This window comes from Orbicella faveolata, unplaced genomic scaffold (genome assembly GCF_042242905.1).
Source record: "Orbicella faveolata isolate gen_17 unplaced genomic scaffold, um_ofav_v1 contig_26, whole genome shotgun sequence".
Lineage (NCBI taxonomy): Eukaryota > Metazoa > Cnidaria > Anthozoa > Scleractinia > Merulinidae > Orbicella > Orbicella faveolata.
In genome coordinates, this window is record NW_028301554.1 from 87464 (window position 1) to 101615 (window position 14152).

The 14152-nt window shown below is 39.8% G+C and overlaps 2 protein-coding genes and 1 long non-coding RNA gene across 3 annotated transcripts; 1 reads left to right on the forward strand and 2 right to left on the reverse strand.

Annotated features, from left to right (window-relative positions):
• Positions 1-11: 11 nt before the first annotated feature.
• Positions 12-4890, forward strand: LOC110048226 (phenylalanine--tRNA ligase, mitochondrial-like). Its single transcript, XM_020754018.2, has 4 exons — positions 12-714; positions 1853-2123; positions 3246-3514; positions 4406-4890. The coding sequence occupies exons 1-4, from the start codon at positions 118-120 to the stop codon at positions 4571-4573; spliced, it is 1305 nt and encodes a 434-aa protein (XP_020609677.2). The 5' UTR covers positions 12-117; the 3' UTR covers positions 4574-4890.
• LOC149107526 (uncharacterized) lies at positions 697-1901 on the reverse strand. The gene is made up of 2 exons (XR_016209226.1): positions 1837-1901; positions 697-1293 (listed from the first exon to the last, which is right to left on the reverse strand). It is a non-coding gene; the product is annotated as an uncharacterized LOC149107526 (long non-coding RNA).
• On the reverse strand, positions 4159-13278 carry LOC110048257 (polyunsaturated fatty acid 5-lipoxygenase-like). The gene is made up of 12 exons (XM_089296215.1): positions 13055-13278; positions 12781-12951; positions 11708-11817; positions 10903-11237; positions 10193-10340; positions 9782-10090; positions 9467-9665; positions 8979-9141; positions 8268-8374; positions 7792-7894; positions 7105-7323; positions 4159-6272 (listed from the first exon to the last, which is right to left on the reverse strand). Exons 1-12 carry the CDS (start codon positions 13120-13122, stop codon positions 6039-6041), a joined length of 2166 nt encoding a protein of 721 aa, XP_089152341.1. The 5' UTR covers positions 13123-13278; the 3' UTR covers positions 4159-6038.
• Positions 13279-14152: the final 874 nt, after the last annotated feature.

Consider the following 14152-nt stretch of genomic DNA (forward strand, 5'->3'; position numbering starts at 1 on the left):
GGTCAGCGGCAACTGTTATAATCAGAGACGACTTCGTTTAGTGTCAGAAGTAGAGTGTGAGAACTGGATGATGCCGCAAGTGGCCTAAAAAACGCTTCAAAATTTGGAGATTCTACGATGTCCATCGTTCTGAAAACACGAGCCTTTTCTGCCCTCCTTAACAAGCAGTTACAGAATAGACGATTGTTGTTTGCTGCTTGCTTGCACAGCAAAACACAACTGGAAAGCGAGCACGTTCACCTCTTCGACAAGGTGTACTCTCGTGACGGCATGACCAATGTAACTACGAACATTTTGTCCAAAGTCGGACGAAAATTACACCTGTGCAAGAATCACCCACTGAGCATTTTAAGAGAAAAGATCCAAGAGCACGTTTATGCTGACTACAGAACTCGTTGGGGTGGTCCAATGTTTACAATGGTAGATTACCTATCTCCTGTTGTCACTGTGGAGCAGAACTTTGATAGTTTACTTGTCCCTAAAGATCATATTAGCCGCGCCAAGAATGATAACTACTACATAAATTCTGAGTACTTGCTTCGAGCTCACACATCCGCGCATCAAAGGGACTTGATTAAGACAGGATTGGATGCGTTTCTTGTGACGGGGGATGTGTACAGAAGGGATGAAATTGACATGTGTCATTATCCTGTGTTTCATCAGATGGAAGGGGTCAGACTGTTTTCACAGCACGAGTTATTTTCTCAATACAAGGTGAATATTAGTTATTTTATTATATGGCTTGTGTTTGTAACCAATACAACACAAGCTCGAATTCGCGAATTTTTGGGTATTTTTTCCCCGTTATGCCCGTGAGCTGATTAGTGGCCTGCAAAAATAAAGAAAAAAGCTATATAATAAACAATAAGCTTGAACGTTGAGTCTTAACAGGAAGATCTCAAATCTCAGCCTTGCTGGTCAATATGGCAAGATCTCGGTTTGAGATTTTCCAGTGAAGACCTCACTCTCAGTTACATGTAATAAGTAGTTTTTGTCATAGCCTACAGCTATGTAGTCTGCATAAGGCCCCAGTTGTTCAATAGCTAGATAACACTATCCACTGGATAAATTGCTATACAGTGGATAATTGTTAACAAAACAAATTGCGCCATCTGCTGGATAGTGATTTATCGGATTGAAAGCTTTATCCACCTTTTGAACAACCAGGCCTGGAGGATGTTGATCGGTGGTAGGCATTTTTTCCTCCCAGCTCTCTTCCCCGGTTTTTTCTTGTATCCAAGCTGCCATGTTCCTCTAGCACTCTTGCAATTAAATATGTGCCATAATCTGCAACTGAATGAATATAATATGCATTGTTTGAGTGGACCACAATGACATGTTTCAAACCACTCTTAACTCCCTATTATAATATGGCAAAAATCTTTTGTTTACAACTTTGTGTTGCAAGGAAATGCCACCAAACAGGCCTGTAGCAAGTAATAGGCAAACTGAGACACCAGCCTCAGTCATTTTGTTTTATTTTTCTTGTTTTAGTCATAATTGATACCCTTAGTAACTAGGAAGAGAATTTAACCGTGGACATTACCTCAGTTATAACTTTTTTTTCTGGCTACGGTCCTGAAAAGTAGTCACAAGCTTTGAGCAACCTGCTATGAGGTTTTGCAAACATTATTGTCTACTTGTTTATGGGAACAAAGTGTGGACACCAAACCGGACCCTGTTCTTCCTTTAGAAGGAGTCCAAAGGGGTTTCCAGTTTGGGGATCTATCTTTTGTACTGATAAGCCATGTTCCATTTACATCCCAACTAGAATATCCAGAAATTGTTTGTAAATGTTAAACAACAGGAATTATTGATTCAAATCTTTATATTTACCTTACTTTTGCAAAAGGATCCCCTGGAGATTTTTGACCACAGCAAAAATAAAACTCCAGAAAAACAAGCTGTGCACACACTGGAAGCAGTGAAGCTGGTTGAGTTCAGTCTCAAGCAAATGCTTGTCCGGATGGTCGAACACCTGTGTGGGGAGGGAGTGGAGATGAGATGGGTTGATGCCTACTTTCCTTTCACTCACCCCTCCTGGGAATTGGAAGTCAAATTTGAAGGTGATTGGTTGGAGCTTGTTGGCTGTGGAGTTATGGAACATGATATATTGGTCAATGGTAAGTTAAGCAAAAGTAATCAATTGAAAACAATGCCTTAATTGTTACAAGTAAGTAAACCAACAATAATAGCTTAATTTTGTCAGAGAATATCTACCAAATAGTGACTAATGGGGAGCATTAGAAAGAGAGAATGGTTGGCACTGGCCAGGATGGAAATGGATTACAATATAAAAAACTTGATAGTGGGTGACTCATGCCTTTAGCTATGAATTTTGTTCAGATCTAAGAAGGGAGCATGGACCTCTGTTAATCCAAGCACAATAGGGCCATAAAAATCAGGTCATATTAACTTGGTGGTTGTATAAAAGGGTTTTAACTAGCTTAGCTCTCATTTAAGGTTATTCCCCAGTATTGCATTGCACATCCCTACTGCACATAATTTCACGCGTGATTAGCGCGTGCGCATTAAAAAAGGCGACTTTTTCTTTACAGCTGGACCTCGCCATAGAGGTAAATTGTCATTTTTTCGCAAACAAGTATGGTGACCTATCATTTTTTTCTGTTGTTTTGAATTGAGTTATAAATTTCTCTGTGTAAAAGAAATATGGACCAATTCTCAGTGCACAACAAAAAGCAATTGTCGGAAACGTGAATTTAGCAAGCAATCGTGACTACAATCATGGTGCTATTATGACGATTTATATGGGTATAAACAAGGTGCTGTTGCTCCTAAATGAACATGGGGACCCCTCATTTTTATTTCAAAATTTAAGTTCCTATAATATAAACAATCAATAGGCAAAGTTTCACAAAAATCTCAGTGCAGGTTCTATTTCAGTGGAATGACCTTAATTTAGGCTAAAAGAAAGTGGTAATTGTACACGAGTAAGGAGATGGTTGTAAGGGAGGGTTCTGCTAGAAATTATTCAGAAGATTCATTAAAAGTTGCAACAAATACAAATGACCAAAGAGAAAAATGTACATTACAACAAACATTTACGCACCACAGATACAAATAAGCTGGGGAGAGGGGGGGTATGAAATTAACATTTGACTGGGGTTGTGCACACAAAGCTTAATTTTGACGCAAAAAGATCCCACGATATCCAAAACTGTTACACCCAGCAAATGCAAAAATATTTATTATGAGGGATAAGTGAATTTTCTTTTCATTGTTAGGTGGCGCTGGGCAAAAGATAGGCTGGGCATTTGGTATTGGACTCGAGCGTTTGGCTATGCGGCTTTTCAACATTCCTGACATACGACTTTTCTGGAGTGAAGATCCAAGGTTTCTTGCACAGTTTGAGGGAAACCAGATTATACAGTTCAAGCCATTTAGCAAATATCCACCTACCTACAAGGATGTTGCATTTTGGCTCCCTGAAAACTTCTCTCCAAACAACCTATTTGATGTTGTACGAGGGGTGGCTGGTGATATCGTGGAAAAGGTGAGAGATACCGCAAAGAAGAAAGACTAGGTAGAGTTATAGTCTGTGAGCAGGTTCACAGTTAAAGCTTTGCATGTGAGTGCTAAGGCAGTGAGAATGAGTTGCCAAGTAAAGCGAGGTATGGCCGACTTCACTTTTGACTTGCTCCAAACATGAGCCTTATTTGACTAACCTGAAAATTGCAGGCTGGTTTCACTGACACATAAGCTAAGCATAAGCCTACATAAACCAGACAAACCACTGAGAGACAGTAAGATGTTACTGATATTGTTAGTACCTTTGCCAAAAGGCACTACTTAACAGCATTCTGCCGTGCCTGCCTACACTGCTTATGCTTATGCGCTAGTGAAAACTAGCCTTAAGAGATGACATTCTTACATGTACCTTAAGTTTATTACTGATAGTGGAACTGGATAAAAACGAAAAACTAAAAAAAAAATGAAGAAAGGAAAATTTTACCTGCCTGAGCCTTTGAAATGTGTACCAAATACATGTATCCATGAGTAAAGTCTGTGGCCTCATTGTGCAATAGACAATGTACTAAATTTGGTGGTAACATGCAAATCATAGAGAGAATTTGACTTTTCATTAGTTAACTTAAGATGATCAGTTTCTATCATCCAATGACTTTGTTTTTGATAATATTTGATTTTATTGGGAGAAACTGGATGATGATCACCTTTAGTTATCACTGTTAACATGTAAATTCTCTTTACATCATCAGTACACTGTCATTAGCACTGGTTATGAGAATATGCAAATCCATCAACTAAGTAATTGTCTTTATGTACCATCAAACTCGTAGTGTTAAATTCAATAAGCAATGTGTGGCACTTGGTGAGGAGAAGTCATCTTTTGACCCTGTGAATGACGTTCTTGCATTTATTTCAGGTAGAGCTTGTTGATAAATTCTCCCATCCCGAGACAAAACGAGAGAGCCATTGCTACAGAATAACCTACCGATCCATGGACAAGACATTCACAGACTCTGAAATCAACAGCATACAGGATTCGGTTCGAGAGGAAATTAAAAAAAGACTGCTTGTAGAACTAAGGTAGATTTCTACAACGCCCTAACCCTTTGAGTGACTCACCAACGTGGTTTCCATTGGCAGAACTTGCTAGCAAACCTGTTATGCTTGCTTGCATAAACCAGTTATTAAGTGTATCAAAAGTAAATACATCAACAATATTTTCTGAACTTTATTTTTCATAGAGCAGAACTCTTTTACCTGGTCATGAGGACTGTAATGTAGCTTTAGTTAATAAACTGGATCCAGATGTTAAAATCAAACAGAAAGTGGTACAAAGCATTGTACAGATTCTTTCATGTATTATCGACCACAAACAAGTAAAACGATCTCTTCAACTGGTCAGTGCTCACGAAGTATTAATGTCTAGTGATCCATGAGAATTCTTATTCAGTGTGAGAATCCTTATGTGTGCAAGAAATTTAGAGGGAAAAAGAACTTAACAACCGTGCTCAAAATGGGTGTCAATCAATATGCAGAGCTAACTGCTAAAACCACAAAAGTCCTCAGACTTGCTTACTTGAACTGTTGCCGTGGGAATACGAGACTTGTTCCACAGGGAATCAATTGTTATAGTATTGATGGTTTGCAACCAATCCTGAGGGTCTAAAAGACAAAGGGGTCGCAGTAGGACGAGGGTGCTCGTCGGAAATTTTGAAAAGAACCCCGAGAGGTACCAAGATCTTGCTTTGTGGGGGTGGCTTGAAATGTTTTCACTCTTAAGAGGTATCAGTTCTAAAACAACAGATTATCTCCTGTCTTTTTTTTCGACCTGATACCCTGAAAGGTACTGGAGAAGTTCCCGCTGGGGGCCCCACTGGGGAGCTATTGAGGTTGAACACCATGAGAGGTACCAAAACCGCTTTTTAACCCCTAAAAGGTACGATGAACATCCCCGTCCTGTTCATACAAGAGTACCCCTGGGAAGGGGGAGAGAGAGAGCGGGGGAGGGGTGGGGGAACACGTGCAGAAAGGTTAAAACTCGTGACACAAAGTTTCGGACATTTGCCCCCGAGCGGAGTTCAGCTTGTTCAACTACATGAAACATGTCGCAGGGAAAACATTTTCCAAGGGCCCGATATGTCCCATTGAGTGAACAGCAACAAGACTTCACAAAATGTCCGTTGGTATGTGTGCACCGTTAAATTCTCAAGGTAATAATATACCATGACTTACATTTTTATTAGATTCCAAGACACTCACTCACTCACTCACTCACTCACTCATCCTCATCGAGCCCATGAGGACTCTTGAGGCCGGAGACGTCACCTCCTAATTAGCCTACGTTCGATTGTCAGTACTCTGTCGCATCAAGGTGACAATCACACCGAGGGATTTTAGGGAGAAAAGTCGGTATTTTTCTAGCCACATTTTGTTAATTTCCAGGTGTTCAGCGTCATCTCAAGCATAGTTGTAGTATTTTTCCTTCTAAATTTTCATGCCACAAAAAAACGTCATTAAGAAATGGAAAATGATTGATTGCTCCCAATAAATTAAGTGCATATACTGTTAGGTATCCAGGCTGGACTCAAGTAAGGATATGTGAGGTACCCCTCCTGAAATCGCTGTTTGTTTCTGTTATCCAGGAGGGGTTTAACTTTAGAGTGAAGGCGGTTGTAGTGTTTAAGGACTATTACTCGGCCTCCCTGCTCCGTGATTCGGGCTCCATAATCAAACAGTCGGTCGATACGAAGAGAGCCCAAGCTCATGGCTACCCCGGCTTGAACCTTTAAAAAAGACGCAAGCATTTGTTAGCCATTACGCCGCGTATTTATTCATTCATTCATTTATTTATTTATTTATTTATTTATTTTAAGTACCTTTTCACTACAACAAGTCACATTGTTAGATGTGACAATAACGTTGTTAAAGGCAAGACAGAACTAATATAGGAACAGCGAGAATTTTGATAACAGTTTTGTATTTTTTCAGTGTAGTTTTCTGTTCTCTTATTTTCTTCCCAGCTTTGATTTTGGCTAAACTTCAAACTCCACCGAAATTAGCAGTAAACAGCACCGCACGTTTTACGTTAATTTCAATGTTAGCGTAAATTACCAATAACAATAATAATAATAATAATAATAATAATAATAATAATAATAATATTGTCGCGGCTAATCGCCGTCGCAAAGTACAACAACGGCGCAGCTCAACAAGGTCGAACCGAAAGCATACATTGGCGCCTCTGGCAGCCGCTATACGGTCCATGTCTGACCTTGGAGCACAGCTTACAGCCAGCTGGAATCAGCTGTATGTTGGTTTTTGCTGAGGGGGGAAAACCGGAGAACCCGGAGAAAAACCCTCGAAGCAGAGAAGAGAACCAACACAAACTCAACCCACTTATGGCGTCGGGTCCGGGAATCGAACCCGGGCCACATTAGTGGGTGGCGAGTGCTCTCACCACTGCGCCATCCCTGCAAACTAAGCTTAGCTGAAACATTCATCCGGTTTGTTTGTTTGCGATTCGTTTTCTTCTTTTCATCTTTTATATTTTATTTCTATTTTTTTAAATTGCTAACGTAAAAGAACAGTTATTTTATTGATAAGCTTTATACTTACTGCTGACACAAATCCATTCGGCAGTCGGAAAGGGTTGAATACTTCGGGCGCCACTCGGTCATCATCGTACATCTTCGTTGGCATATTCGGCGTGAATGCTCCGTAGGCTGTAATTGGATAATTCACAGCTGTGTGCTGAGCAGACGAAGTCCATATTAAGCGAGTCACGATGTTTGCCAAGATTGCCTTGGAGGTTATCGAGGCCGGAAAGCCACGCAGCTGAAAAAAAATCATGATGATTCAATTTAGTGCTCTTCTGCATCAAGCATCCGAATGCAAACCCTCTATTGACTCCGTTTTTTGTAATAAGCACCCAAATAACTAAAACCAACTCTTTTCTAATAAGAACCATTTGCAATTGTGCTGCAGCCTTAGGCACTGTCAGAGTACCAGGTGTAGTGTGATTGTCAAGAAAAATTTGTTTCAACAGCTAATTTTGCATCCATATTTTTGTTTGTTCATTGGACAAGGACAAAGATGATAATGCTAGAAAAACAAGAAAATATTCCCTATCTCCAATAAACTCCTTGCCTTGAAATTTCGATGATGCTAAACCGGAAAATTGCGGTATTGTTAAACAGAAGCGATATCCCTCGTAGGTAATTGCAAGAGCAACTAATGAAAACCTCATGCACAAATAATAAGAAGCAAAAATTAAATTTAAATGCATGGTCAGTAAATAAGCACCTTTCCTTGACCGCCGTTACTGCCCAGGCCATCGGATGACACCTCGTTGGCGAAACCTTGGATTTCATGGTCCTCCAGTACATCATTGTCAGCGGCGTAATAACTAAAATTGAATTCATGCGCGTGAAATTAACTTTTTCACTGGATAAAACAGTCACGTGAACTAACATCTCGATTCATTTTCTCAGCTCAGTACTTCCCAAACAGATCAAAGACAATAAACACCTTTTCTTATGAAAAAACTAGCGGCGAGTGAACGATGACCGAAATTTTTTTGTATTTTATTATTATTTTATTATTTTTTGTATTTTATTATAACGACTAAAATCGTTTCTCTTTGGAAAGGCGTTCCTATTTCTAGTGATTCCTGAGTGAACGGAGGGGAAATAGGGACTCCAGAAACTATGCTGGGTATGTTTTTGATACGAATTCTGCTTCTTGCGTCCGCATCATAATATTATGTCAAAGATACTCACAAGTTAACGTAATCGTTGACGAGATCTTCCGTGGCCTGATATATGACTTCTCCATCGTCTCGGTACGGAAAATATGGTAATTTGGACCGGTCATCGATTCCTCGTGCCTGGGAAACGAAGTGAAATAACATAAAGCTTATCCATTATGTTGATAATCGACGCAGAGGTTAATAATCTTTGAGTGCAAGGTTCTAGAAAAGGATCGTGCTTCTGTAAAATAGCGCATGACTGTAGCGCGCAATCATTTTACGGGCGGACAAATTTCAGGCCCTGTTCACACTACGAGGGAGAAATTTGAAAACGCAGCGGTTAGGCCCACCGTCCACACCGATGCGTCACGAGAACGGAGCTTTCCAAAAACGCTCTTCAAACTGGAGGAATTTGAAAACGCCGGCTTTGCGTTTTAGTGTGCACGGAAAACATTTTGAAGACGGTACTTTTCGAAAACGGTGAGGTCACGATAATCACGTGATTCCGCTGCCCGAGGTTTCCTCAAGCGCAAAATAGCTGGTGATGGTGGCGTAGTGTAGACAGGGCTTCAGAAACAACGTGCAATGTTTATTGTGTGCAGATCAACTAGTGAAAAACGGAAATGACAAGCAACATCAGACAGTGCTTTTGTCAGCGTTGAGAAAATCGCAAGAATGACATACACCATTTTAGGTCAGTAGTCTGTTGTTAAGAGGTCAATGGTGCAGGGTGATATCGTACCTTATTTTTGGCTCTGAAGTCCGTATCAGCCCATGTTAAGGTCTGATAAGCACGGACCAACAGAGTAACAGCGCCGATATTACCAATGGCAAATAACTGATGCATGTAAGCTTTGTCATCTACCAGTTTAGGAAAACCCACTTTGTTGGTCGGCAGTAAACCTCTGCAAGAGAGAAATACCAAGAATACACCATAACTAACTGTACCTAAATGAGATTTCCTCGCTGTAGTTTATTTTAAATTCTTTTGGCTTTTCTTCCCATTCGGAGAAAGTTTCATCTCTCGTAGAAAAATAAATAAGAAAAGGAAAGTAACTTAGATAATCGACGAAGGGCCTTTTCAAGGGGTCTCGCTTTTCTCGGAGACGCTTTATTTTTCTGTTATGGACGGCACTGTTATTTGCTTTCAACCAAACGCATGCGTACGCCTTACCCTCTCCCCAAAGCCATCAATATCCCCATGCCCCTTCCCTGAGTAGTTATTCCTACCTGCAGTGGTACTTAAGTAGCTGGTGCAGAGGGTGCAATTTTGACAGGTGTCTCAGAACGCACACACAGAACGGCTCCATCATGAGATGGGTCTTCAGTAGATGTTCCACCATTTCCACGTAAGCGAAGTCCGTTACTTGAAAGCTCTCTTTAGCTAGAGCCCATAGGTCTCCATCCTCAGGGGAGTAGACCTGGGAGTCTGTGACACGATAGAAAAAATGTCCGTGACTTCTAGCGTAGGTTATACAGTATTTTGTTTCCCTGCGGAGGCAGTGCAGGGCAGGAGTTGGGGTTAGAAGTGGTTTTATATCTTACCAGGCGTATAATCAAGCTGGATAGCCACTGGTCGTAACTGCGCAGGCGCACCACTTTTTCCTGGACGCGAGACGAACAATGCTATTGGAGACATTGCGGGCCACATTTTCCGCGTGGGCCTGTGTTCAGTGATGTCCGGCACTGTAACGAGGTTGTCGAAGACTGGGTACTGGGCAACGAAAATGGACCCATCGGAAATAGCTTCTTCAAGCAGAATGTTCTTTCCCAGGCTCCTCGTGACCGCGGCGTCCCAGTCGTAGTTTTGATTCAAGCGTGATTTGAGATCAGACCATTTAACACCGACAGAATCTATGAAATATAAAAATTACCGAGAACCTTTATGCAGTGTACTATGAAAAGCTTTATAAGGAAACTGTAGCGAGTCTGATACGGTCTTTGAGCCTCACTCACCTTGACCAGAGGTAACTTTCATCAGCGACATAGGATTGAGTCCAGCTAACCGCTGCTCGGTGAACACCCGATCTTCACGCCACGTGATATTATTGATGACGCTTTTGAAGGGTTCCTCTTGAGAAGGAAAGCGGAAAAACGGGCGAACCTGTCAAAAGAAAATCAATACCACGTGAAATTACTTCTCAATACAGATATCACTGTCGGAAACTGTTCAAATGATTACACCGTTCTAAGTGTGTCAGTCCACGGTCTACGGTGCCATACTAAAGTACAGCTAAATTGATTTCGAGTAAATAGTAAGATTACAAGTCTTAGAACGGCAGATATCATAGAGTACTGTAGCCTCGAATATGCAAGCGTTACGCCACGGACACCCTAAGGTATTCAAGGCGCATGTAATTCGCGATGTACACCTGGAATATACAAGGACTTATACTTGAAATAATTAAGTCCAATTGGGATAAATGGGCCAGATTCTAATACGATATTTCAGGGGTACTTTCGGTCAGGCGTCCTCGACTCCTCCGAACATTTTGGTGTACACGACGTGCGCCGATCTGTATTCGGGCGAATTCGGGCCCGAATATTTGCCATTTTGAGCAGTGACCATATTAATTTCGAAATTTTAGGGTGGTAAGGAAAAGAGGGTTATACCAGTCTACGCCCTATCGTTATATCATACAACACGAAAAAACTGAATAAATTACCATTTCTTCATTCTGCTGTTGCTTGATAAAGAAATGATACACTCCCTCGTAGTCGAAGATCTTTGTGAATTCTTTCGTATTCGTCTTGGGAAAGCTCTGAATGAGCGCCAGATTTTTCTTCAACATATAACCATACAACTTCATCCACGTTTCAGTAAACGGATCAGCCAGTGTGAGGTTAATTAACAGATACGCATTGATGTCGCTCATAGGAAAAGGAAGATTGTTCACGTGACCCAGTTTGTAGATTCCTCGATGTTTTGTTAAGTCTTTACCTCTGCTTTCGTGGCAATGTAAGGGAGCTTTTTGAGGGATGGCCACACCACAAGGAACACCTAGAAATAAGACAACAATATGTGTCCTTTGGGCCTTGTTACATGACATACTGTAACTACCAGCTCTGTGATAAGGCGTCCCGGACTGTTGTGCAGGTGACAGATTCGTGTCCTGTCGGGGCAACTCGGGAAATTTCTGTCAAGTAACTTTATAACATAGGAAATTTCACTCTACATACTAAGTTCCTTTGATGGAATTTGTTTAATTTACTTGTTAGTGGCTTTGGACAACTGAAAAGATAAGCCAATGAAAGCTGATATGGTTCTCCATTTTCTGCGCGTGCGTCAAATTTTGCGCCCTTTGGTTGTCCTTTATAGTCGAATATCTCTGAAGAAATTAATTTGGGATTTCTTTAGGAATGTCAGATTAAAAATCCAAAAACCACATGTATGTATAGTTAAAAAATAGTTTCTCTTGAAATTTAGCTAGGTCTCTAAGAACAGTAACCATAAGAAAGGATAATACTTACGTTCCTTGCACCCAACTTTTGGTTTGTACCCAATCCATCCCGGACAACAGTCGAAGATGTTATAGTGAATAAACTCGCGTGCTGGGTACCAGTAAATCTTTGTTTCATTTCTATAAAAACACGGCGAAAAGCAGTTTTATTGATATGAGAGCTACTTCCCCCAAATGTCGCGCTCACAAACATGTAGACCATAATAGTTTTTAGTTGATTGTGATAATCGACAGAAAGATGTTACTTCGTTAAATGTTTGAAAAATTTTCAATCATGAAAAGGTGAAATGGCAGGGAAAGTAGACAGAAAATAGAAATGCCACAATATTACTTCATATATTTCTTTTCGAGAAAGCTCTGAAAAAACGATTCAGTGAAAGCCTTAACTTACACTGAAGAAGTTCGAAATATTTCTTCATCTTTCATAAGCGTTTTTTTTCCAATTTACTACATTTTTCCTCGGGATATTTTCTTAATTTTTTAATTTTTATACAAGGTTCTTATCCTTATTTTCACTCAACTCCCACAAAAATAAGGGCATAAACAGATATGATTGTAGATTTTCTAACATATCCAAAACTACTTTTTTCTAGTGCAGTGACCAGTTGGCGTGGCGTGCAACAAGATCCCCCAATCGATCTAACAAACAATTAACTCGCACTGAATGTGAATTTTGATTCATAAGATAAAAAGTGCTTGAAGCTTTAATATTCAAGAAAATACAAGACTAAGCTGGCAGAACGCGCAAACGAACGAAATTGTGGAACGAAATTGTTCATCGAACATTGATGAAAATGAGCAGTTTTTTGTTTCGCTTCAAATTTTTCACATCAAGGGCTAAGACAACCCAATTTCGATTAGAATGGATTAAAATTGCAATACCAAGGGGAAAATCTTAATCATAAGAAATGAAGATCGCGGTAATTAATAGGACAAAATTGACTATGGTAAGATTTTGCCAGATATTTCACCTCCAACAGAACAAGTGTATACAAATATGTGGTTAAAGACCGCAAACAACAGCTGATTACGACAGAAGATAAGTGTATACGAAAGATTCAATGATTTTCTTTGAACTCTTACCTTTCTTCTTTACATTTTAGTTTTGGAAAAGAAGGAATGCCGCAGTCCACAATTTTTAAGTTCCTTGTGGAAGTTGCATTTCGTCGTAACACCAATTGTGTTTTCACTCTTTGATACGCGCAAACATTTTGTCCCTTTTCGGGCGCTGGCTTCGATTTCACATCGGATGTTCTTTCAAATGAGGAAAAAACAGTTTTAAACCATTGTGAATGATTATTTTAACACAGTTATCCATCTCAATACGATAAATAAAGGATAATGTGAAGCCACTTACCTTACGAGAACCAAGCATACTGATAACAAAAATATCGAAAAGGCAGTCGAAAGTAGTGTGAAATTCATTAGAAATAAAACTTTCGAATGTCAAGGAATAATAAAAATAAAACTAGAGATTCCAGGAAGGTGCTTTTTCAAAACTGTAAAATTTCCCCTTCTTCAAACAATGGCTGACGAAAATCTTATAAACCGTCCGATTTCTGGCCCTGTTTCGAAAGAAATCTCAGGCTTATTCAATCATTGCACACTTGAACAGTAATTACAATACGCTAATCATATATTTTGGCCGGATGTTGTGAACAATACGGAAGTCCTGTCTAAACATTTGTAATACGCTAAGCAAATCATTAGAGATCTCTTATAGGTTAAATCCAATAAGCCGTCAAGGGGATTTACTTTTTACGCAAAGACGGTTTTCTTCACTGATTACATTATATTTGCTGCCTTATCTCAAGAGAAATACCATCGAGGTTTCATAAAATCAGGACTTTTTTCAGTAGCCCGGCCTGAAAAATAGTCTAGATACCACTATTGATTTGATTTCAGTATTACTGCCATAATTAACGCCTTCCGTTTACCTCGACTTTTGACATTAAAGAAAACAAAAATTGTCGGATTGAAATCAAACAAGCAATCAAAACTGGTGATTATCCCTTGGTTAACGAGAAAAGATTAATATTCATAAGTGAAATTTTGACTGCTTTGCAGCGAGAAATAACAAACTGAAATCAAAGCCAGTCTTTCTAAAAACTGTCTTGATCGATCTATTCAAGTGGACGTTAAAATTTTTCTTTTTGGAAAAATCAGCGCCTTTCCATTTGAATTTATTATTCAGTTGTCGACTGCGGAATAGATTGATAAATTAGTATGTTAGGAAACTGTCGCGCACGCCTACAGGAAACTGGAATCAATTTTCTAGGTGATGCGCGGGCTTAGCTAAATTATACTTTATGTTGCCTGGTGAGAGGCAATTCTGCCAACATAACTTTGCGACAAAAAGTTTGGGACTACATTGAAAACAGATGAGATTGACCGATTCTAGCTTGAAAAACAGGTTTCTATTGTATTCAAGTCACCTCCAGACTTCTCCTACAAG